Genomic DNA, 27,074 nt, shown 5'->3' on the forward strand with positions numbered 1-27,074 from the left:
TCCAGAGATCTCGGTCCTTCGCCATTGCCTCAGTGAGGCCCAACGCTCTGAGGTCATGCTTGACCACCTCATCCCATGTCTTCCTGGGTCTACCTCTCCCCCTGATTCCTTCAACTGTTTGGGAGCGGCACTTCTTCACACATCTCTCCTCATCCATCCACAGTACATGACCATACCATCGCAAGCATCGCTCTTGCACACCACATCTGATGCTTCTTATGTCCAACCTTTCTCTCAGGGTGCTTACACTCTGTCGTGCATGCACACTGACATTACACATCCAGCGGATCATGCTAGCTTCATTTCTTTCAAGTCTACGCATGTCCTCTGCAGTCACGGCCCATGTTTCACTACCGTGGAGCATGGCAGTTCGCACACATGCACCATACAATCTACCTTTCACTCTGAGTGAGAGACCCTTTTTCGCCAGTAGGGGTAGGAGCTTTCTAAACTTTGCCCAGGCTATTCGTATTCTAGTGGTGACACTCTCTGAGCATCCACCTCCACTACTAACTTGGTCACCCAGGTAGCGGAAACTATCGACTACTTCTAGTTTCTCCCCCTGGAGTGTGATGGAATCTGTTTTCTGAGTATTTGTGGTGTCTATTGTCCCTGTGCATCTGTCGCACATGAAGGCTATCTTATCAGTTAATTTCCCTTTGATGTTGCTGCACCTCTTATGTGTCCATAGCTTACACTGGGTGCATCTTATGGAGTTTCTACCTACGCCTTTCCTACAGATCGAGCAGGGCCACCTGCCCGATGGGGTATGTGCTGAGTTCGCCTTTCTGCTTACTATAACTTTGGTCTTTGCTACATTTACTCTAAGGCCCTTTGATTCTAACCCTTGCTTCCACACCCGAAATTTCTTTTCTAGTTCCGGTAGTGATTCTGCTATGAGAGCCAGGTCATCAGCATAGAGGAGCTCCCAGGAGCAACCTGTTTTGAATTCCTCTGTTATTGCCTGGAAGACTATGATGAATAAAAGGGGACTGAGGGCTGAGCCTTGGTGTACGCCTACTTCTACCCGGAATTCTTCACTATATTCGTTGCCAATCCTAACCTTGCTGACAGCCTCTCTGTATAGGGCCTGTACAGCCCTTATTAGCCATTCGTCAATCTCCAGTTTCCACATCGACCACCAGATAAGGGATCGGGGGACCCTGTCAAAGGCTTTCTCCAAGTCCACAAAAGCTATGTAGAGGAGTTTATCTTTAGCTAGGTACTTCTCCTGCAGTTGTCGGACCAGGAATATAGCATCAGTGATGCTTCTACCTGGCACAAAACCGAACTGCATCTCATCTAAGCAAATTCTCTCCCTAATGAGGTGGGTTATGACCCTCTCTGAGACCTTCATCACCTGATCCAACAGTTTAATACCCCTGTAGTTATTTCTATCTAGAGCATCACCCTTACCCTTGTAGCAGTTGACTATGGTGCTGCTACGCCAGTCATTGGGTATTACTCCATTATGAACCACCTGGTTTACAATGCGGGTGACTAGGCCAGCTGTTTTAAGCATCTCAGCAGTGATTCCTGATGGGCCGGGGGCTTTACCTGGTTTCATACCATTAATTGCCTTAACTACAAGGGAGCTGTCTATTCGGATAGCTGGTCCCTCTACTGGGTCAACATTTGGCAGGCTCTCCTCCTCCCATTCATTCTCCACATTCAGCAGTCTTTCATAATGGCTTCTCCAAGCCTCTTCTTTTCACCGTCATTAAAAGCAAGTGCCCCGTCATCCATGCGGACACATTTCTCTCCTGTAACATCACTATTTTCTCTCACACACTGTCTAGCAATCCGAAATACCTCAGTTCTTTGGTCCTCACGTCGCTGGACATTGGCAAACTTCTTCTTTTCTGCTACATCTTTGGCTATGTATACCTGCCGCCCAGCCTCCCTTTTGGCTACCTGGTACAGTTCCCTGCTACCCCCATCCCTCCAGGCTTTCCAGGCCTGTTTCTTTGCACTAATGGCTTTGTCTACTGCACTATTCCACCACCACGTAACTCTAGGTCTGGAAGGGACTTTGCACCATCCACAGACTTGGTCTGTGGCACTCAGCAAGCTGTCCCGTAGGAATTTCCAGCTACCTTCTATGTCCGACGTCTGTAGCTCCTCCTCCCTCTCATCAAATTTCTTGATGAGGATGTCCCTAAATCTCTGACCATGTGAAGGGTTCTTTAGCTTATATATATATATATTATATATATATATATATATATATATGGAAGTTATGAGAGGTAATGGTGTCACAAAGACCCAAAGGTCTCAGGTAATGCTGAGTAAGTGCTATGGACAGACCATAGTTAAGCTCCAGGTTCGGTGATTATGTGAATAAGGAGTCCATCATAGGTCATATATCAGCATGTGTATATATAAAAAATTTTCAGAATGAGACAAAAATCCAAGGCTGTGAAAGATTTTAGAACATTTATAAATAGAAGGTCTTACAGATGTTTCCGGGATATTTTATATATCCCTTCAATGGAGATGGTGTGAGAAAATGGTTAAGCAATAGTTAATTTAGATAAGATATGAAATAGAGAGTGAAGTGAAGGAATGAAAATACATGTGAGATATGCATGGATATTGCATCTGTAGATCCATTCTTTAGACAGAATAGTATACATATAAGATTCCAATACCTTGTGAGTAAGTTCCTATAGTATTTAAAATTGGTCATTCAAAGTATAGTGTTTGTGCACAATTTTATTGAATCGAGAGTTTTATTTAAAGTGACCTTGATTCAATAACACTGAAAAATATAAAATGGCAACAATTTACCCATCGCACCTGTATATCAACAACACACACACACTCATACTGATTTTTGCTGTTGTCAGAATTCAATATACATATGCTTCAGAATAAAGCATTAGACAAGTAGATTGTGTAATATGAATTAAATGAATGACAAGGGAACAAGAATTATATTATCAACTTCATTAGGTTACAGTTTTTTCAGCTATAAGAAGCAATGCACCTAGAGCTGAATGCTTGTGTGTCATCTTATAACATCTTCAGAACCTTAAAAAATTCTTTAAGGCTATGTGAAAGCTATAAAACAATGCACAAGCACTCAGCTCTGGGTGCATTGCTTTATATAGCAGAAACAGTTGTTAATTACTCAATTCCTGTTCCTCTGTCATTCACGTAATTTACACACACATGCGTGCATGCGCACACGTATTTATTATTTCATTTCTCTTTCTGCATCTTCTTCATTGTAGAATAAACCTTGATATCATATTTAGAACTTCATATCAATTTTTTATCTTTTCTGTTAATTATACTTTTGTTTACTTCTAGAATCTGGACGACTCTATATTGTTATGACATATTGTGAAGGAGGTAAGTTCTGTAGTAGTTTGGCTTTTTTTCAGTCTCACCAATAATATAGAAGTAAATATTAGAATATAAAACTATAAAGATTGTGTTCCAATTTTGCCCACTTCTCACTGCACTGTAATCCTATTATTGCATTGTTTTGTTGTATTACAACCTTATTACTGAAAATATCACACTATACTTATGTGAATTAATAATTATATTCAATATATGAAAACACATTTTGATTTTTACCATCATGGATATGTTTACATCCAAGTTAATTGTGGGACAAAAACAAATGTTCTATTATAATTTTGATTATCAGTTTCAGTTATTAGCTTCATTGTAGCTGACAGCTCATATATATTCTCATTAAGGTTTAAGTAACAGCTTAGAAAAACTTGTTGAAAATCAGATGATGAGCTTGATAAAAATATCAGATTGATACATGTGTGTACATGGGAAGTGTGTGAGGTGAGAGTTTTATACACATTACCATTGAGAGTGATAACTTTTTTCTGATAAACTCCATCTCTGCTTTTTTTCTTTAGGTGATCTCTACTCTAGAATTAATGACCAAAAAGGTATAGAATTCTGTGAAGAGCAAGTAAGTAAGCATTTTATCACCTTGGTGGTACCAACTTTAGGGATATATATTGTATTCTCTCTCTTTTTTTTTCTCCAGTCTTCTTTCCCATCATGGATAATGCATTGCTGAAAATTTGAACATTTTCTTTTTTTTTTATTTCCTTAGTCTGTAGAGGTGACATTGTACCCAGAGTATTTTAGATTCTCTTAAAATGGGGTTATTAATTGAAGGGAATGACATTTAGTTTGAAATAATTTAGAAGGTACTGGGAAAACAGGAGGCAAAAGATTTCCTGAGTTCGGAAAGGGCTGAGAGTTAATGTTTTACAAATAAGTGAAGGAATTGAGAAAGAAAATTTGAGTACATTTTGTGGATTCAAATGGGAATTGCATGCAGTAAACATTTTTAGAGAATCTTCAGATTTGGAAATGTGTTTCAAAGCTTTAGGCTCTTTGTTAATATTGATCCTTCAAACATACAATATGTGATGTACCAGTGAATACAAAGAAGAAAATATAGTGCTGGGGTTTGCTAAAGGATCCTCAACATTTATCTGTTGCAGAATTTGAAAACTATAACTCATCAGTACATATTCCAGCATGCTAATCACTTTGTGACTTTACCTGATTTAAGTTCTATTTTAGCAGCAGAATTTACTTACATTTAGAAGTAATTTCTAACAACACCACACTTTCATTTCTGCTCAAACTTACTTGTAGCACTTCCCTCTTGGGTTGTCATTTTTACAATATATATTCTTTCTGGACCCTTTATCAAGACTTATATGATACAATACTTCAATTTGAGGAATGGTGTTATATTGAACTCTTTTCCTTGTAATAAGCCCCTACCTTACAATAATCTTCAACTCCTCAAATACCACATCAATTACACTCTTCTTGATTTAGCCGTTGAGGAACCTCTATGTAATTCAAGAAATATCAGAAAACTCTTCCTCACATCTCACCCTGCCTCTTTAAAAATGGAAGGGCAATTTGGACAATTAAGTCTTTGATTGACAAAATGATTGGATGGTCAGGACTGCAATGGAATAACTTTTCATAATAAATCTACTTAATCAAAACTGTCCTGGGATTAAACAGTCTTGCTTTATAATTGAGAAGCTTACTGTTAGAAGATAACTATCATGCAGTTTCTCTAAAATATACAAATGTCTGCATTTTCAAAAACTATTGAAACCTGGAAAATTTGATTTAAAAAATAGAACAAAGAACAAAAACAAAGTAAGATGATAAAAAAAATGTTTAAAATTATATGTAATTTCTTTGTAAGGATTTTTGTTTTTGTTTTCTAGATCTTAGATTGGTTTGTTCAAATATGCTTGGCTGTGAAATATATCCATGACAAAAACATCTTACACAGAGACATAAAATCTCAGGTAATATAATTTATTTTATATCCAATTTTCCATACTGGCATGGTTTGGATGGGTCTATTACAGTACAATATCTCATCACTTGCCACAATACTTAATCATCTGATACATATAACACCAGAAAAAACTGGCCATGCATATAGTTTATGCATGCTTTTTATAGTTAGATACCTTTCTAAATCATGAATTACTTGACGGCATATACTGTGCGCATTGTATTAGTATCTTGTTATCAATACAAGCGAACTTGTCTGCTTGGATTAGAGAGTACTTTCCACTTTTTCTAATCTTTGTAAAATGTTCCAAGTTATTCGAGAGATGTAAAATTAAGTATTGACCAATGTCCTCCTGTGCCTAAATCAGAAGTTATTTTTATTATGAAGGTGGTAAGCTGGCAGAATCATTAGTATGTCAAAAAAGCCAAAAATTTTATATTATTTGTAGTAAAGATCGTTTGCCAATATAACATGGCAGTCCTGGTTTAGGATGAATGTTGTTGTAATTTAGCCCCAGGAGACATCGTCTCCAGCTGGCTATACGACACAATCTGTGTCCTTATATTTTCAAACAAGGGAATCTAGCACCCTCACTCAGCTCAAAACAATATCTGTGTATCATGATTTCCAGGTTATTTCCCTTCATCAGCACAGAATAATTATTTGGCTGGAGGTGGTGCTACCAAATTCCCATTCGAAATATATAGTTTTCAAAGTGACAACTAGTCACTGATCTATAAATTAGAAAATTACTATTTTTAAATTTCACAACGAGAGATATTCAGCAACAGTACTTTGTAGTAAAGATCGTTTGCCAACATAACATGGCAGTCCTGGTTTAGGACGAATGTTGGTGTAATTTAGCCCCAGGAGACATTGTCTCCAGCTGGCTATACGACACAATCTGTGTCCTTATATTTTCAAACAAAGGAATCTAGCACCCCCACTCAGCTCAAAACAACATCTTTGTATCTGTGCTGATGAAGGGAAATATTCTATGCTGATGAAGAGAAATAACCTGGAAATCACAATACACAGATAAAGTACTGTTACTGAATATCTCCCATTGTGAGATTTAAAAATAGTAATTTTCTAATTTATATTATTTGTCTAGCTCTTTACATACTGAGTTCAAATCCTACTGAGGTTAACTTTGCCTATTAACCTTTTGGGGTTGATAAAATAAAGTACCAGTCAGGTACTAGGGCAAATAGTATCAAATAAGCCCCTCCCCTCAAAATTGCTAGCATTGTGCTAAGTATGAAGCATTATTCTGGCAGAATTGTTAGCATGCCAAGTGAAACGCTTAGCGGCATTTTGTCTGTTGTCGCATTCTAAGTTCACTGAGGTCAACTTTAATTTCATTCTTTTGGGGTCGATAAAATAAGTACCATTTGTGTACTGGGGGTTGACGTAATCGACTATCCCCTCCCTCAAATTTCAGGCCTTGTGTCTATAGTAGAAAGGATTATTATTATTATTATTATTATTATTATTATTATTATTATTATTATTATTATTATTATTATTTCTTCTTATCACAGGTTTTGTTGGAACTCCTGGAGTCTTGCACATATAGTGGGCTTGGTACCTGCAGCCTACAGTACCATGCTATCTGTTCTTTTCAACTATCTAATATTTTCCTGATTATTCTGGCTGTGCCAAGGAGACAAGCTTTTGTATCAGTTTTACTGAGCACTCTATTCCAATTTCCTTTATATTCCTTTCGATTCCTTCTAATACTGTCCCCAAGGACCCAACAGTAATTGGCACTATCTTCACCTTCTTCATTTCGTACTTAAGAAGGTTGTATTTATCTATTTTTTCACCTTCCTTCTTGACTATTTGTGGGTCAAAGGGGCATGCAACATCAACTGTATAGTACATGTGGTGCACCTTGTCCACCACCACTAGGTTCAGTCTGTTATGCTCTAGCATCTGATCTGTTTGGATCGGGAAATCCCAGAGGATTTTGCTTCTCTCCAACTCCACCACTCTCTGTGGGTTGTGCTCATACCATTATTAAGATCTTCTCAGGTTAACAGTGTTTTTCTTAGGATGTGGGCACTACCCATGAGAACAGTCTTTTGTAGGTTTGCTATTTTGAAATTTCCTGGTATTTGATCATAGTGTTTAAGAGTGCCATTTGGTATTTTAGTCAAAGTTCTAATGATCACAGGTACAGTTGTTGTTCTTGAATGCCACATTTTTGAGACCTCCATTTCAAGGTTCTTGCATTTACTTAACGTTTCAAATGTTTTCACTGAAATATTGCTGGGATTGACATACTTATGAGCAGACACATTTTGTCAATGTGATTTTTACCATGATATCTGGTCTGTTAGCCTGTATAACACAATTAATTTGAATACTAAAGTCCTACAAATAGTAATGTCTTTTTTTCCTACTACTGTGGCATAGTGTGGTAATGTAAAATCGGTGTTAGTGAATAAAATGTCTAGTAGTATTTAGTTACTCTCCTGTACATTTTGATTTTAAATCATGCCAGGGTCAGCATTGCTTTTGTCTTGAGGATCCTTGGTCACCAATGTTGTGGGGTTGTGATGATGAATGTGTTTTGTGTTGATCATCATCATGTGCTGTAGCTGGCTGCATATGTAATAAATGAAGTAAACTCACAAACTTTCAACTTTTAACATATTCATTGTTGTAAATGGTTTACTATGCAGGCTGTTAACAAAAGCAAGATGCTGATAATATAACCATGGACTGGGAGGAGAGAGAGCCATGCTGTGTCTGTAGAAGGCTAGCTGTGATTCATTGTTAAGGAGTGTCTTTTGAAGCTGTCTGACTGAGACATCAAATATTTTTTATTGAGTGGAAAGGGGACAAATTTTAGATCATCCAATGAGCCATGTCACACCATAGCTTCATGCTGGTTAGTTGATTTATAGATCAATCACTTGAAACTGTGGAGGCTTGTTCGTGATCCCTAACTAAATATCTTGTGGTTGGGTTCAAATCCCTCCACTTTCATTCTTTTAGGAAGAATAAAATAAGTGTCTATCAAATATAGTGATTTCCCTAAAATGTATGGCTTTGAGCCTATCTTTGAAATTATTAAGATTATTATATTTATGTTATCAATGTTATCTTTTTTTAACAATATTATCGTTATGACTAATTGTTATTGTAATATTCATTATCTTCAGAATATATTTTTAACGAAAGATGGAACAGTGAAAATTGGAGATTTTGGTATTTCCAAAGTATTAAACAGGTAACTAAGATATTCATTAATTTATCCTTGATGCCTTACATGGGGTAGTTGCTTCAGGTATGGGGTAGGATTAGTAGTATAGAAGTGGGAGATAGGTATATATAATCTCTCCAACCTGAAATTGAAACTTGATCACAGGTACAGTCTATCAAGAGCTTACTTCTGTTTGGTTATGCTTACTAGTGCAGCTATTAGATCCATATTTTTAGGTAAATAGGGTAAAAGAAATTAAATGTTGAATTCATGCCTTAAGAATTACTAATCTTCATCGTTGAATTAATGTTCACTTTTTCAGGCATGCATGGGTTAGATGAAATTTGTTGAGGCAGATTTTTCTATGCTTGGATGCCCTTCCTGTCACCAGCCCTCATCTTTTGTTATATTTCTGCTGCTTTCAAATAAAGCATATTACTCTACCTCTGGTATTTGAGTACAGTATTTCAGACAGTTTTGTTAAAATGTCCGACGAACAGGAACATGAAACTGCTTTTGTTATATTTCTGCTGCTTTTAAATAAAGTATATATATATATATATATATATATATATATATATATATATGCCACGTAAAAGCACCTGTCCAGTGTCATGTAAAAGCACCCAGCACACTCTGTGAGATGGTTGGCATCAGGAAGGAGATCCAGCCATAGAAACCATGCCAAATCAGACTGGAGTCTGGTGCAGCTCTCCAGTTTGCTAGCTCTGGTCAAACCCATGCCAGCATGGACAACTGATGTTAAATAATGATGATGATGATATATATATATATTCATATATATATATATATATATATATATATATATATATATATATATATATATACACATAGAAGTAAATATATGGTACAACGAAGTACCGATATTTACTGGAAAATAGCAAACGTAATAAATACGACGCTAATGTATAGCTTCACTGCGTATGTACTAGCAAAAATGCGTGTGTGCAACAAACTTGAAAAAAATTGTCTTACCTCCAGGGAGAACATCTGAAAGATATCGGTACTTCGTTGTACCATATATTTACTTCTATGTATAATTTTCCCTCACGGGCTATTCTTTACTGGAAAGCAATACTTTCGTATTGCATTACTATTTATATATATATATATGTATGTGTGTGTGTGTGTAATACCAGTGTATGGGTCTGTATGTTGCTGTTTAGCCTCAGATCTGCTCTGATCTATCAGACCTATGATCAGATGTTTCAGATGAGCCCATATTATTGTCTTTTATTTTAAGTCAATATAATATCTCTGGTTACTGTATCCAACATGCTATTCTTTTTTTTCTCTAAGTATGTTAGGAATTAAAGGAGCTTTGGCTGCTATTTGTAGCACATTAAACAATCATTGAACAATCATGTAGAGTGGTATTAAGGAATTCAAATTTTGATGGAATTTTTGTATTCATACTTTTCTCTCAAAGGCATTGGTAGTATAAATTAGACACCTTCATTTTGTAATCAAAAACCAACTTAAGTACTTCAGTAGACACATACTGTTTTATATTAAATATAAAACACTTAGCCCTATCTTTCTGTCCATATGACTCTAAAGTAAAAACCTGTGTGCATTGTACATGCTCCTTTGGTTAACACATATACTTAATGATTATTCTGCTTTCATTTAAACTTAAATTGTAGAGCAGCTCCTCTTCCGTAAACTTTTAGCAATCATAGTTGTTATGGTGTTAATAGAAACCGATAAAACTATTACAGGTGTGGCCTCCCGTGTGATATGATAGAAATTTTCCTCTGCCAAATTTAATCTGTCAAAAAGGCTAAGCATAGCAATTTAAACTATCTTTATTGCTGCTGGATTTGGGTTATTTTGAATGCTAAAAGATTACAAGTAGCACAATGCAATTTCTAGATTTCTCTCTACTCATCCTGATTGACATCTGAAGTATTTGTGGTATAGCAAGTACTAGTATATATTTTTCTAGTACTCATGTTTCATTACCAGTGATATTAGTTTTAAACACAATGCAGTTTGTGCATTATCTTTTTTTTTTTAACATAGCTATGGTAGTACCTGCAATATATTCCTGGCTCAGATAATTTTATTTTTCTAACATATATTTTTCAGTACCTGTGATATGGCAAAAACTTGTATAGGAACACCTTTCTACCTTTCTCCAGAGATTTGTGAAAATCGGCCATATAACACTAAAAGGTTTGTTTTGTCTCTTGCTTGTTTCTTTGTTTCCTTTATATTTGTGACAATTTTAACTCGACTACTTAATCAACATCATCATTTCACTTCTTCCAGCCTGCATATTTGCTAACCTGACCATTCCATTGCGTAGATGGTGGTAAATTGATACTCTGTTATGCTAGTATGTCTGATTATTCTTTTAGCAGTGGAAGTCCTTGGGGCATAAGAACATTTCAACTAGCCAGGATGTTACTAGTTGATATCTGTCATTACAGTGCATCTTTAGTCAAGATATTTAATTCTCAAATGACTTACAGATTTACAATAGGTACATATAGAAATATGTGTTTGTGTGTGTATAACAAAACTGGAGAGTAGGTTCATAAATTAAATATGCAGGTGGGAGAGTGGCAGAAATACTTTATGGTGTATCTTCTAGCTCTCTAAATTCTGAGTTCAAATCCAACCTGCTTGGAGACAGCAATAGGAAACCACTCCAGTATTTATCATGTATATATACATTGTGATTTTTCTTACTATTTGAGACCAATGAAAGGAAACTTGAACTATACACAAGTTCTCTTTGCAGTTTTCTCTCTCAAAATATTAGGACGCATATGGAATTTTAAATAATTTTGATGCCATGTAATTTGAATTTGAATCGCACTATAAAAATACACACACAAACACACACACACACACACACATGCACACAGTCATCATTTAGTGCCCACATTTCCATGCTTCCATGGGTTGCATGGAATTTTAAGCAGATTTTCTATGGCAGGATACCCTTCCTGTCACCAACCCTCACCTCTAAGCAAGAAAATATTCCCCATGACCAGATATGTTTTCGCAGAAGATAGGGACACTTGTTTACAGCTTTCACATGAAATCAAAGAAAGGCGACAGTAACACACACACACATATGCACACAACCACCTACCCCCCCCCCCCACACACACACACACACAGTCATAAAGTCAGGAGGCATGAGAGGTGAATATTCCCTGTTGCTACTGGAATTGGTCAAATTGACGTAGACGCCTTTGATGAGAATCCAATAAGTTTTGAAACTTTATTAAGACTGTTCATCATGTTTCTATGGAGAAATAGCTAAAAAAAAAAGCCCTGTTTATAAGCTACCATCAGGTTTCTGTTAAATTGCAATGTATAAACCATCTTCTTTCAGCTAAATGTTACTTTAGTTATCTTCCTGTAATATATATTTCAAGCTTTCCCTTATCTCCAACAGTGATATCTGGTCCTTAGGTTGTGTTCTCTATGAGCTTACCAATTTACGCCACCCGGTAAGCACTATTTTAATTTGTATTTATTTTCTTAGTGAAAAATTTACTCCTTTACAGTTCATTTACAGATCTATTACAGTAAAATGAAGTAAAATTAAGCCTTTCAGCTTCAGAATACAAGACAGATTAGATCTGCTACCCCCAGAGATGATGTATCTATCATTTCCTTGGCAAAGATGTGGTGTAAAGTATGTTTTAATTGTTGTGGGTGGTTTATGGCTCATATAAAATATATCCCATTCCTCAAATTGAAAACATATCCTCTAAATTACCCTAAATGTACAGGTGCAGTAAATAATATCCTTCATGTTTCCATATCCTGTACATGATTGCATTGGTGTCTGTTATTCTCATTAATTCTTGACATTCATTAAAGAATTCAAGAATAGCAATTTCCCTAATTAAGCATTAATTATTTGGCAGTTAGTGGAGTTAAGTATTTTCTCAAGTATTAACTGCATTGAAATACTTATTCAGGGTTTATGAGTCAGAGTCTGACATCATTTCATCCTTTCAATCATCTTAACTCTTAACAAATTTGAGAAAGGAATTTCAAAAATTCACATATTCTGCATTCAAAAGTATTTTATTTCATTGCTACCCATAAACAAGTGCACGTATTTCTCTTCATGTTTATTTGTTTATTTTAAAATTTTTATCTTTTATTTTTTTTTTTAATTACTTCTAGTTCGAAGCCAGGAATTTGAACAACTTAGTTTTTAAAATTGTGAGGTAAGAAATGTTTTTTCAATATGATTAAATTATATGATAAAGAATTCCTTGTGAAAAAAACATTAAAACACTGGTTGGTCTGCTAAAAATATACTGTACACATTTCAGTTATAAAAATCAGGTCATCAGCATATTGTTTTAAACTCCTTTGTGATAATTTAGAGGACTACAGTGAACAGAAAGGAAACAAGGACTGAGTTATGATTAACCCTTAATATAGTCATGAGTCTCTTAAAAGCATACTTATTCTGTTGGAAACTCATCACTTAGTGCATTAAAAAAAAGCCAACTTATTTGTTAATCTGTTAGAAAAAATACACCTGTTAAAAACATACTTGTTAGTTTTTTGGGTTTTTTTTAAAAATATAATCATTAGTCTGTTAATATCATTTACTAGTCTGTTAAAAACATGTTTATTGAGACAAACATGACTATATATGAAATTAAAACCAAGGATAGGCTTTCTAAGCCATCAAACTGAATGTACAGTGCGGACATGATCTGTTTGATAGGGCTTGCACAGACGTATTATTTTAAGTGTATTTTGCTTAATTGTAATTAAATTTAACTCTAGGCACAGTTTTTAAAAATTTTATTGTGTTTACTTACAGTGGCAGATATCCACCAGTCCCTGCAAAATATTCATCCAATCTCAGGGACTTAATTTCTGTGATGTTGAAACGCTCAGCAATGTAAGTAAAACATCTTCTCCATTTTTAAAGTCATTTAAAGCAGGGAAGGTGATAAATGTAAGAGAGCATTGAATCAAATGTGTTGTATATTATTTGCACCTTTACATTGCTGCACATTAGGCCTTTTGATTCTCTGGCATCACATTCCTGTTTGTTTACCTGCAATTAGACTTCAACGGATAAAACTTTTCTTTTTACAAGAATGTGAATGCCTCTTCCTTTTAATAATATATGTTAAAAGGGGAAAGTATCAGCAGACTCAACCTCACTGCTATTTTCCAACTTCAAGTATTGCCTGGATCAAAGTTATTATCAGAATAATAAATCATTAAGGGTTGGGATAATTCTATTTATAACTTTGATTAGTGGTAAGATTAGATTATTCGTTAAAAAAAAAATTAAACTTTTTGAAATTATTTGTTTAGTATTTTTATTTCATCCTTTCAAAATTGGTAAATTAAACACAATATTCTGGGTTTGATCTCTTATTAAACAGTTGACCTAGTAAATGATGGGTCATGAGCCAGTTTTGATAATGTTTATTCCTTTTGTTTGATTAATGAACTATCAATTCATTGTAGCATAATAGAAGCGGTTTGTATTACATAATCATTTGTGCCTTTGGTATAATTTGCGATCAGACATTATGGTATTATGTATAACAAAGGCTAACCCTTTGACTTACTGTCTATCTCACTCTGTGTACCCAGTTTTACTCACAAGACTTCCTTAAAGGATCTTTATGGTTGAATCAAGCACAGAATTTTGCGATTGTGAAGCAAACTTCTTAACAATCAGCCATACCAACGTCCAGCTAAGTAAATAAACCAAAATTAAAAATATCATCTGAATCATCTTGTCACTACTATACTATATATTTCACTATATATTTTCACACAGCTTTACAACACTAACTTAAAGAAATTAAATACAAATGTCTAACAAATCTTTTTAGCCGATTGTAATTATTTCCCTTAATTCATATTTTTATTTTATTGCAACCACAGCCATCCTATTTTTCTCTACTACCTCTAGGCATTGTGTACTCTGGACTATATATTATCCATTGTCCTTATTTAAACAGGTATGTTGTGATTTGAGGGAGAATTGGCTGCTATTTGTAGCAATTTAAGTAATTGTCTTGAGTTTGCTTTATTGACTCCAATACTTGGGAGTGAAGCCTGTTAAATATACATTCTTATACAAAAATTGTTTTTTTTTTTTTGACAAAAGAAATTTTGTTTTATTTTTGAGTGTGGAAGTAACAAGTTGGTGAATCAAATCGCTGTCACAGTGTCTATTCCCATTATGCTGTAGAAATATTAAATTGTTTTTTGACATGCTAATTTTATTGTACTTTCTTTGAATTCCAGGGAGCGTCCTTCAATTAACAATGTATTGAAATATCCTTTTGTTGTAAAGAGACTAGTGAAGTTTACAGTTGGCATTGTAAGTATGTTCTCATTACGAAAGAAAAAAAAATGCCTTCTTTCAGTCAAAACAGATTAAATAATTTTGCAAAGCATTAAGTACAGCATTTGCAAATAGTTGTACAATAACTTATGCTAACAAAAAGTGAAAGCTTTTATGCAAATGGAATCATTTTTATGCAATAAAATATTAAAGTTTTCTATATTCAGATCATATGTTCAAAACGTCCTGGGCAACTGGGCCACCAAAACAAAGCTCACCATTAATTGAGCATGTACCCTTCCACTTGCTAAATATCATATCAGCCTTTCCCCTGGCTGGTGAATCACTTATAAATTCCTTCCATTGTTATTCTTTTAAAATTGGATCTCATTTCTCTAACACAATTGACTTATGTATCTGAAATGAAATGTGTGCATATAAACTTCATTTATTTAGTATTATTTTGAACTCAGTAGCTATTTTACAATGTTATCATATACTAACTTATGACAGAACCTGTTTTACCAATGAAAAACAATGGTGAAAATGCTATTAAATTAGAAATTTTCTTTCTCGCTTTCGAAATATTTTTAGGATCTTTCTCAGAATAATAACCCTCATGATGTTCGTTCCTCAGTACAATCTCGACCCCAGTCAGCAGCATCACGACCCTCTTCTGGTAAGAATTAACTTTTGTTTTTAATTATTTAAAAATTCTTTTGTACGCTTTCTTTATTGTTTCTCATATTTTATATTTCTCAGATAATTAAAAAAAAACAAAATTTTGTTGATCCTCAATTTACTTCTCTATTTTGATTTAATCTGAGTAGTGAAGCAATCCCCATCCTGAACCAGTGAGATCAACGTAGTTGATGTGCATTAGTTTCAACTTCTGTAGGTTTTGTTTTCAGAGGAAAACATGAGCAAGGAGATTCCAGCAGAATTTGGTTATTAAACAAAAAGATTGAGCAAAGTGTTTAATGAGGCTCTTGAAGAAGAGAAACAGAATAGAGACAGTAAATATATTGTGAGAGAGAGATGAGCTGTTGTGTACCTTGCTAATTTGATGTTGCTATTATTATTACATTTATTATTTTGCCTCTGGTCAAGCACACCTATGATCAGAGGCTTTCTTATCATGACCATCTCTTCTTTTTGCATATGTAGGACTACATTGTTCAATATATTACCTTTGTAAGGCAGTAGTGTGAACTGAACGAGATTAAGCTGCTATTTTTAACAGGCCAAGTGACTGTATAGAGACTCTTCTGCACTTGAAACCTTGAAAATAAAAAGCTCTTTAGTTTGTTGATTAGAAGTTGACAGACAGTGCAGTGTATGTGTCTTTAATCCAGACACATTCTAACATTCTTGTTCTTGTTTAAGTCAATGGACTATGGGCATGCTTGGGCATTGCCACTAGGTTTATATTTTATTTATTACTTATTTACTTTGAAAAGCTGTTCTCTTTTCTCTTTGTACCTAAGTACTTGCATTATTTTGTTTATCAATGCCAATAAGAACATATCTTTTATTCTCAGCGGCTTCTGGGTGCTCTAGAGCTTCTAATAATGGAAAGTATGACCCAGCACGGATTTATGGACGCAAAGCTAGTGAAAGGTGAATATCAGATGATTTATGTGTTGAGGTTTGGCATTGAAAGAGAAATGATGATGATGGTATGTATGAAAATAATGTTGATGATCATAACAACAGCAATAAAGATAATAATGTTTCATGGTGATTATGTTGATAATCATGGAGATGATAATAATGAAGATAATCATGATGATGATGATAATAATAATGATCATTATGATTATAGTGATGGTAATGATCATATTCATGATGGTGATGGTAATACTGATGAGTGATTGTCTTCATAATAGTAATAGTGATAGAATCAAGGATTATAGTGGTGGTAATACTGCCAATGGTATTTATAATGAAAGTGTTTTTAAGAGTATATCTATGACACAGAGCTAGCCAATCAACAAAACAAAGCCCATTCAGTTGAAATTCTCTTGATATTATCCTGTCTTTATTGTGGGTTATACTGTTTTAATATTTTACACCTTAATATTGATACCTAACATTGGCACATGCCCAAAGCTTCAGCAGGAATGAGACACGTAAACAATATAATAAACCTTTTACTTAGTGGAGACATATTTTATAAACCCTGAAAGGGGAAATGGCATACTCAACATCAGCAATTGAACTTAGAATATCAAGAAATGTAATTAAGTAATGAAAGACATTGAGTTTGACATTGTTTCTGTTTCTCCACCATATTTTGAACATCTTAGTATTATATCTCTATCTCTTCTATAGATCTTTCTAAAACAGTATCAGAATCCAGTCTAATGTAGTAGTAGTTGTAGATCCAAATAGTCCCTTTAAAAATAATGAATACTTTGGACAAGGTTATTTTCTTGGTGGGTGGAATTGAGAAACATTGTTGATTAAGTCAGCCCAAAGGAATTTTCCTTAGTATTTGACATGTATAAGAAAACCAGTCCTATTTGTGGGACCTCCTTTCAGATTAGTGAACCATGCTATATCATATCTAAAAGAAGAAAAGTATATGAACTGGTAATTCTTCTGTTGATTTGTCTGTAACTCTTGTAGTATCTTACTGCTATTTGTTTTTCATGTTTACTCAATATGAAAGTGGGCTAGAAAATGAAGTTGGGATATCCAGTGATAATGCCTGTGAAAGTAAGAAATGCTAGTTGCTCATTGGTTGGTAATTAAAATCCATTTCACCTATACAGTAAAATAGTATGCAACCAAATAATAAATGTAGCATAGTTTGTAATGAAACAATCACTGTATCATGAAGTAATTGCTCCAAATTGATTGGGATAAAGTTCAAATTTAATTATCATGGGATATAAATTCTAAAAAACAAGGTCTAAATTGAAATTTTTTTACCTATCTTGTGTGTGCAATAAATGAACTATATATATTGTGTATATATTTTTTGTTTATACATTCAATCTTTTTTACCATTTTTTTTTCATGCAGGCCTGGAAGTGGTACCAAAAAGAAAAAAGTTACTGCAGTAAGTGGTCATTGTTTATCACCTGGTTAAGATTTTATTTGTATTTTCTTTACTAGCTGTTTCATGACTGAGGATTCAACAGGTTGCCTTTCAGAAAAATTTGGCTTGAAGTGTTATTGAGCAAGAAACTTCACTTCCATTTGCCTGTAATCTAGAGAAAAGTATGGGTGTCAACAAATTGTAAATGCTTTTAACTCTTATTTGTTAGAAACTTATTGATGACTCAGTTATTGGGAAACAGTAGAAAATGTTTAGAATATGTTCAATTCTGTCTTTATAGTTTATATTTCCTCTCTTTCTATCTGTTTTAACAGTCAGAGAGAAAGACACCAGAGAGAACAGTTACACCAAGCAAACAGGTATGGCAATATCAGAAAATTAGATCTATTTATATATATTATAATATGAATTTTGTGAACAATAGTGTTGTTGGTCCTAGCTTCCCAGTGGGCCAATCACTTGTTCACTGCATTCATGATGATAAACTTGACAACTCAGGAGTTAATAAATGCCATGCTACTTTTGTTTAACTCACCAATTTATTATCAGTTTCTTTCACTATTGTAAACATTCTTTACTGACTCACACACACACACACACACACACACACATATATATATATATATATGCATATTTGTTTGTTTTATATCCATTTTTCCATGCTAGCATAGGTTAGTAGACTATCTTACAGATGTATTATTTTTGTGACAAGATCAAATTTTATTACAGCCATTTTGTGATACTCTTGTGCAAACCGCATAAAACTGTTTGCCCCAAATGGCTTCCACTTGTTTTCTGTAGCACAGATGAGCAATTAGCAGTGGGAAGGACATCCATCTCCAGAAATACTCACTCCAGCAAAACATAAATTTATCAATTTGAAGAAACACCTTGCCCATGCTAGCATAAAAAGATCGATGTAAAATACTAAAACAAAAATTGTTATTTACTTACTTGCTTATATTTTAATATATCATTATAATACTACTTATTATTTCCCTTCTTTTCATAGAGAACACCTGGTATTTCAGCCGTTCGTGGTGCAGGGGACTACAAGAGGTACTATGAAGCCCTTGATAAAATGGACAAAGCACGAGTAACCAGGTCACCAAAACCCTCTAATCAAGGTAATCTGAAATTTTGATAAATTAGCTTAGATTTGCCTGAAGTAAACAAGTTACTTTACAGCTAGCTGTGATTAACAAATTTCTGGAAAATTTACCTCAAACAACAGTAATATATTATTACGAACCTGCCATCGCTCAACTTCGAACCCGTGACCCTACTAAGTCGAGCGACGACGACGGACCAGCTCAGTCGAACTGGGAATCCGCCACAGAGAGAAAACGGTGGTGGGGGATGGCAGCGAACTCGAACCGGCAACCGGAGATAACAACAACAACAACAGGAGGAGGAGAGACAGAGACACGGCGGAAGGCAGTAACTTACATTTAAGAACAGTTTATACAATTATTACAACATCAAATACAATGTGAAACATATCAGATACATTAAAGAAAGTAACATGCAACAGAATCAAAAAGAAAACAACAAAGGCATGCACAATACAAGTCCGAAGACAGTCCACGCAATATAGTTCGAAACAGTTCAACATTAAAGTCTTTCTCTTTCTTTCTTTTTCTCTTTAACACAATTCACAATGTTCTTTATAATCTCATTTCTTTTCTTCCTCTTTTCCTTCTCTTTTTTTAACACAATTCTTTTTTTTTTTAGTTCTTTACAACAGATTGCAGCTTACGTCACAATCTCGTTTCTTTTACATTTCACATTAAAACATAAACAAAACATACCGTTACATTTTCTAGTTACAAACTCCTACTATACAGCAATCCATGCCTTTACGCCGCAATCTCCCTCACCTCCTCAATCCTCTGTGTATGTCTTTCTCAACGTTGGTGTTGCCTGTCGCTATCCCCACCTTCTTGGCTGACTGTCCATATCACTGCTGTCTTTTGCCAATTCACTGTCTCAGGCAGAACTGACCTGTTGCCATCTCACTGTCTCAGGCAGAACTGCCAAACTGCCCTGTTGCCATCTCACTGTCTCAGGCAGAACTGCCAAACAAACCCAGCTGGTCGCATTTTAAAGGGTGGTTTCTTAAACTCTGCTTGACCAGAAAAGGGTCAGAGGTCTCTTCCAAACCCATTAATTTCTCCAGAAACCGACAGGACAAAGGCTTTATCCGTCTGCCTGGTGCCAAACCACAAAACCAGGCCACAAGCACTCTGTTTCTCAACTGACCTCCATATCAATATAAATAACACTTCCAAAGTCAGAGTGGTATGATTATTTTTTATATTAGCACAAGGTAGTAGATTTGTAGGTGGGGATGTAGTTAATTGAACTGATGACTGGAGGATAATGAGATGAAATACAAGCCCAGTAAAATTTCAAATTGGAAGTTGAAACTAAATACTATTGGGTATTTCTCCATTCTTCATAATTTCTGCCACTCTGTTCCCTCTACATTCTGGAAATAATGATTTCTTAGATTAACACACAACCACAAATTTCTAGGGTGTTCATTAAATTGGCTCCAGCCCCTGCTTAATATTTATTTCATCAAGCTCAGGAGAAGGAACTTCTTTCTCCTTAGCTGTTGCTATAAAGGGATTTGGTAATCTTGTTGGTCTCTCATATCTATCTATCCCTTTGGGAGGATACACCTCTCAGTCCAGGGCCTTTAGGAAAAGTTGAATGCTTAATCACTAATGTAAATTGAATATTGAACAAGCCAGCAAAGGAGCCTCTACAGGTTTGCTGGACCTGTTAGAAATAGCTGCTAAATCTTTCTAATCACATTTCTAGCATTTTAATAAAGGGAAGAAATATTAAGCAACACAGTTCTATATGCTCTTAAACGGACAGAAAGGTTATGGCTGGAATGCTTTCATCATTGGTCTGCTCCATCATGATTCACCTGGTGGTAAACTACTACTACTATTTCTATTACTGCTGCTCCATACATAATCAGATCTAAACAACAACTAATTATTGATCAAACTAATTTGGGAGCTTTTTTGTATTGCTCAACAACCTGCTAGAATTAGCAGCTAAATCTTCCTTATTTGCTTTACTCTCTCAGAAAATAAGCTTTGTGAATTAGTGCAATGGAAAACAAAGTATTCTACCCTGAATTGCAGTTTAATTGAATTCCTAATCTATGAGCAGATTATCCAATACTTTATCCACTTAACCACATTGCCTTTAAAGGCCCAAAGATGAGGTAGATACAGATTGACAACCTTTCATCTGGAAATTTAACATTCTGTCAATTCAGCTAATTGCAATTCTATACTGGTGAATGTGTGACTCAAAATGCAGAAAATTATCTCTTTTATTCATCTAAACGATGAATTTATTAATCTATTTATTTACAATTTTGCTTTTTCTTTACAGCATGGTACATGAATCAAGCTCGACATAAACCATTAAATGTCTTAGGAGGAAAAGCTGTTAGTCCTAGGTCAGCTGTTTTGTTTCTTATTATAAAAAAAAATGTTTGATGTTAAAAGTATAAAATTTTGTCATTAGAGAAACATTTGGTCTATATATTAAAAGAAAGACATAATAGCTGTGAGGTCAAAGAGCTAAGTTACTGAACACATGTTCATGAGTTCTAAGTTTAGTACATAAACCTCCTGCTAACAGGTATAACCTTTTGATGTTTAATACATTAAATATGTTAACATTAAATTACCAGTTATTAATGAGATAGGCACAAGTATGGCTGTGTGGTAAGAAGCTTGCTTCCCAACCACATGGCTCTGGGTTGTCTCATTGTGTGGTACCTTGAGCAAGTGCCTTCTATTATAGTCCCTGTTTCATCAAAGCTTTGTGAGTGGATTTAATTGACAAACTGAAAGAAGCCTGTCATGTGCATATGAGTGTGTGAAGTTGTGTGATTTAGTGGTCAGGGTATTTGACCCATGATCTTAAGGTCATGAGTTCAATTCCTCACAGCATGTTGTGCTCCTTGGGAAAAACTCTTTATTTCATGTTGCTCCTGTTCTCTTAGCTGGCAAAAATGAATTGTACCTGTAATTCAAAGGGCCAGCCATATCACATTTTGTGTCACACTGAATCTCCTTGAGAACTACATTAAGAGTATGCATCTTTGTGGAGTATTCATCCACTTGCACATTAATTAAACAAGTAGGCTGTTCCATTGATCGGTTCAACTGGAACATTTGTTGTTGTAACCAACAGAGTGCCAGTTAGATGTGAGTATGCATTACAGTCTCCTTGCTTTGACATTGCATGGTAGTTGAGAGTCATCATCATACAAGCAGTGTCCTTCATTTCCATTCTTCTGTGAAAAACATGTCTGGTCATGTGGAAATATCACCTTGCTTTGGAAACAGGCAAGGGTTGGTGACAGAAAGGGCATGTGGCCATAGAAAACCTGCCTCAACAAGTTCCATTTGACCCATGCAAGCATGGAAAAGTGGACATAAAGAACAATGGTGATAATGATATATTTCTAAGAGCCAGCGCTTTCCTCCAGTTTAGAGCATGGTGTTAACAGGGTAACAGATATATTAGTCTGTACATACTGAATAAGTAAACTATGGCACAGTGATGGCAGAATTGGTTTTAACTTGCATAGAGTGGTGAGCATCAACAATCTATTTTTAAAAACTTGTTTTCCCTTGCCTTGTACCATCAGTTCTTAATGTAGTGGTAGGGATACTGTCATGACATACAGTGTGTCTTGAGCATCTAATCTTGGTGGATCCCATTCCTCTCTAGAATATAATGAGGAAAAGGCAACATTAGCTCAGTGATGTACTTTAACAAAAAAGTGACCTTAACCATATTCATTTTGTTATGTTGACTTAGAGTGGCCTAATTATAGATGCAGTCTCAGCAAGATTGTTTCAATACAAAGGAGACTAAACTATCTCTTTTGAAAATTTGTTCCAAAATTCACTTACTATTTACAAAAATATCCATAAATAAATTTTCTCTTTTAATCATAGGAACAGGTTCAGTCCTACACCTTGCCAAAGTAGAATTGTCTCTGATTTTCATCAACGTAGAGCTGATGCTGCTCGTAACAAGTTAAAGGTTCAGGTAAGAACTATATTCAATTTGACTCTTATTAAATCCACTTTGTACTTAGTCAACATCTGACAAAAGAATTTACTGATTTATTGTAGACTTAGTATTTTCTATTTTTGTAACTTTAGAAATCCCTTCATCCTTGATTATTTCAGTTTAATGCTGTGTAAAAAAAAAAATGAACAGGCACAAATGTGTGGTAAGAAGTTTGTTTCCCAACCACATGATTCTGGGTTCAGTCCCACAGCATGATGCCTTGGGAAAGTATCTTTTACTATAGCCCAGGGCCAACCAAAGCCTTATGAGTGGATTTGATTGATGGAAACTAAAAGAAGTCCATTGTGTGTGTGTGTACTTGTGTGTCTTTATGTTTGATTGTCCCCCACTACTGCTTAACAACAGACATTGTTTTCTTGACATCCCCATAACTTAGTGGTTCGGTAAAAAGAGAACAATAAAATAAATACCAGACTTAAATAAAAACTTGGATCAATTTGTTCAACTAAACCTTTTAAGATGCTGTCCCAGCATGGCCATGGTCCATGGACTGAAAAAAGTAAAAGATAAAAGTCCTAATCACTGATTAAGTAGTTTTTCATTTAAATGAGGGTGAAATGTAGACAATATCTTGAAATCTGTTTATGATTTAGTGCCATTGCTCTTTCATGTTAAGTCTGGGAAAGCTGAATCTTTCTTTCGATTCCCAGACTGGGCTGTGTGTGGCGTTCTTAAGCAAGACACTTTATTTTACATTGCTCCAGTTCACTCAGCTGTAGAAATGAGTTATGACATAACTCATTCAGACTTCTTCAAGCCTTTTCTTTTTTTCTGTAATTCTTATATTCTATATTTTATGCTGTTTTAAGTTATTCTCCTCTATTCAAGTTTTTTTTGTTTGCCTTCTAAAATAGAATGTCCCTGAAGACAACATATATAAAAGTAGTACCTATTTGATTGTCAATCTCTCTTTCAGCTTGTACAACTCTCAATGGTATTTGTACACAATACAATACTATAACTATCTGTCAGCCTAATAATGTTTTCTGTTTTTATTTTTTTTTTCTTCTTTTTTTGTACAGGGCCAGAAATTTGCACTGCCAGACCAATCACACAGTAAGTAATTTTACAATAACTATTGTTTTTGTTCCCCAGACAATTCACATAGTTGTTACCTTACTGTAACTACTGTTTTGTAATCCCCAAGGTAAAACTTGCCCTTGTCTTATTCTTTCCTGCCTGACAAGTACTTACAGTACTTTAGAGTTGACAGGGCCAGCAATAGAAAGGGTTATTTTCCCTTTTTCAACTTGAATGAAATTTAATAGACAGTGTGTGTGTGTGCTTCAGGGGTGGGTGTGACATGATCTAGCCACAATGTTTTGCTTTTTTGTAATTCATAACTAACAAAGGTGGGACTTAGGCCAAGAAAAACCTGGAGGAATATAGTTAAATCAGATTAAAGGACTAAATTATTTAGATAAGCTATTATGAAGAGCCTTACTATTTATTATCAGAATGAATAGTAAACTATCAATGAATATATATACGCATTAAATTTATATATGTACATATATACACATTATATATATACAAATATATATATATATATACACACACACACACACACACACACATATAATATATATATATATATATACACACACACACATATATATATATACATATATATATATATATATTAATAGAGATATATGCACTTTGTATATGTACATTATATATACATATTTATATATAGAACACACACACATATAAATTAACCCAATAAATATCTGATTCATAATATTTGTTCTCATGATTGTGTGGTGGTGGTGGTGGCGATAATAATTCTCTCTGAATGCAGACAGACGTAGAGAGAGAGAGAGAGAGGATGTAGGAGAAAGAGTCACAGCGCTGGCAAAGGCGGAGGCGGAAAGATAGTAGACACTGTCAAACGTCGTTATAGATAGAAAGTGAAGGTAAGGGAGGAAAGAGAGAGAGAGACGGAGGAAGACAGGCAGATAAGAAAATGAGAGAAGCGAGAAAAACTTGTCAAAGTGTGGCGTTTTTGCCCTAGTAACCACAGCGTTTGAGATAGGGATTTCTATCCTAGCCCACTCACATCCTAACCTCATTTTACATGTCCCTGTAAATTTTGGAGTGAATCCGACGGGATCTAGTGCCCTTTAACCTGTTCCAATGCCCAAACCAGACAAACAAACAAACTTTTCGCATTTCAAATTTATAGATATTGATTTTATGTTGTCATATGATGCCTCCATCTTTTATGCTGACTTTACCATGTTCTATGTATTTCACTCTATTCACTTTGTTTTAAAACTCATTTCCTCTTTGTTTTCTCTTCTTGATTTTCCATCTCTTTAGATTTCTTTTTTTCTTCTCACTTCTGAGGAGGGTGAGTAAGTAATTTTTCTTTGTGAGTAAATTTAACTTTTTTTTCTTTCAGCACCCTCACCTAGGAATGCCATACTTCATGGTACCACTGCTCAGAAGAGGCAACAACAGGAGAAGGTAATTAGTTTTCATCTTAGTGTTCTATTATAATCCCATTCCCATCTAGGAATATTAAATCAGCTCTCAGCATTTGACTGATTCTTTATTTATTTGACCTTGAAAGTGGTAACTGATGGATAACTTATGGATATGATTTAAAGTTTGATATATTAGAATGAGCTATTTCAAACCTGGCTATAATTAGTTACTTTTGATTAATGAATCTAGACATTTCAATGGAAGGATTGGAAGATTGAGATTACTTAATATTTTAGAAAGACAATTGCCTGTGTTATCATAATTGTGAACTGTTCTCCTAATGTTATAGTCTTAGTGTTTAGAGAGCAAGTGAAGATGTTATTAAATTGTTATAGTAAAAATTATATTTGTTGTTGTTGGCTCTCCCTAGAGATAGATTGATGTTTCTAACAGCAGCAAGCTAGAGCATTTCATATGATTCAGGGCTTAGATTATATTTCCTATTAAAAAAATTTGCAAGTTAGTTGAGGATGCATATTTTGTGAATTTTAAAGCATAAATGAAATGAAAGAAAGAAATAGGTATGAAAGACATCAACCAGTGTGTGCAGGAGGGGTTATATACTGTAAATGATACAATAAATTCTGAATGGAAAATGCTACATGTTGTTAATGGAAAGTGTCTGTTATAAGGGAAGATGTCTTGAGGTTCGATTTCACGATGATGACATAAAAGAAGATTAACTGAACTGAAAACGACCAGTCCCAGCCAGCATGGTAAAAAATATTAATGAGGATGATAAGCTACTATGTAAAAATACCCTTGTTGGGTTGTATAAATTATAGTTTGCTCTATAGCTATTTTATATCACAGGTAGTGAACAATAGCATCATTGGTTACAGGTTTCTAATGGGTCAATCTCTGGTTCAGAGTATTCCTCATGGTAAAGTGACAAGGGTGTATCTGGGCTTCATTTGAGGAGCATCAGCAAAAGATATAACATACATAACAGGCACATACCATAACTAAATTCTCAGGTTAGACAGTAGTCCTTCATAAAGGAGGTTGCCAACAAAAAATCAAATCACTATGTGATACTATCATCATCATTTACTGTCCACTTTTCTATGCCTGCATTGTTTAGACAGAATTTGTTGAGGTAGATTTTCTACAGTTGGATGCCCTTCCTGCCACCAACTTTCACCTCTTTCCAAGCAAGGTAATATTTTTCCAGAGTTAGGCGCGGGTATGGCTGTGTGGTTAGGGAGCTTGCTTCCTAACTACATGGTTTCGGGTTCAGTCCCACTTCGTGGCACTTTGGGTAGGTGTCTTCCGCTATAGCCCCGAGCCGACCGGAGCTTTGTGATTGAATTCGGTAGGCGGGAGTTACTGCCGTGTGTGTATGTGTGCATATAGCTGCTCAGTGCCTCTCCGAAAGAGAGAGAGGGAGATATGTTTTACTCAGGATACTGGAAGCAAAGAACCTCATTTACTCACTTGCAATCATCACAAAATGCCTAGACAAAGATATGCATAAGCATACACACATCATTCATACATACATTCATGCATG

At 34.9% G+C, this 27,074-nt stretch overlaps 1 protein-coding gene across 7 annotated transcripts in view; it reads left to right on the plus strand.

Annotated features, from left to right (window-relative positions):
- LOC115211008 (serine/threonine-protein kinase Nek5) overlaps positions 1-27,074 on the plus strand; it is a 65,998-nt gene that overhangs the window by 11,854 nt on the left and 27,070 nt on the right. For 6 of the 7 annotated variants that reach the window (XR_004998805.1, XM_036502285.1, XM_036502286.1 and 3 more), the window contains exons 4-21: positions 3,316-3,357; positions 3,888-3,943; positions 5,241-5,324; positions 8,491-8,558; positions 10,644-10,730; positions 11,968-12,022; positions 12,711-12,754; positions 13,366-13,446; positions 14,820-14,895; positions 15,454-15,538; positions 16,401-16,479; positions 17,887-17,926; positions 18,241-18,285; positions 18,939-19,053; positions 21,347-21,413; positions 22,930-23,023; positions 24,091-24,124; positions 25,476-25,540. Coding sequence is in view for 6 of the 7 variants with exons in the window: in XM_036502285.1 (XP_036358178.1) it covers positions 3,316-3,357; positions 3,888-3,943; positions 5,241-5,324; positions 8,491-8,558; positions 10,644-10,730; positions 11,968-12,022; positions 12,711-12,754; positions 13,366-13,446; positions 14,820-14,895; positions 15,454-15,538; positions 16,401-16,479; positions 17,887-17,926; positions 18,241-18,285; positions 18,939-19,053; positions 21,347-21,413; positions 22,930-23,023; positions 24,091-24,124; positions 25,476-25,540 (1,217 nt within the window). In the remaining variant the exon portion in view is untranslated. The remainder of the gene's footprint in view (positions 1-3,315; positions 3,358-3,887; positions 3,944-5,240; positions 5,325-8,490; positions 8,559-10,643; positions 10,731-11,967; positions 12,023-12,710; positions 12,755-13,365; positions 13,447-14,819; positions 14,896-15,453; positions 15,539-16,400; positions 16,480-17,886; positions 17,927-18,240; positions 18,286-18,938; positions 19,054-21,346; positions 21,414-22,929; positions 23,024-24,090; positions 24,125-25,475; positions 25,541-27,074) is intronic. The other variant, XM_029779847.2, reaches the window with a different exon arrangement.

Source organism: Octopus sinensis, linkage group LG4 (assembly GCF_006345805.1).
Source record: "Octopus sinensis linkage group LG4, ASM634580v1, whole genome shotgun sequence".
Taxonomy (NCBI): Eukaryota; Metazoa; Mollusca; class Cephalopoda; order Octopoda; family Octopodidae; genus Octopus; species Octopus sinensis.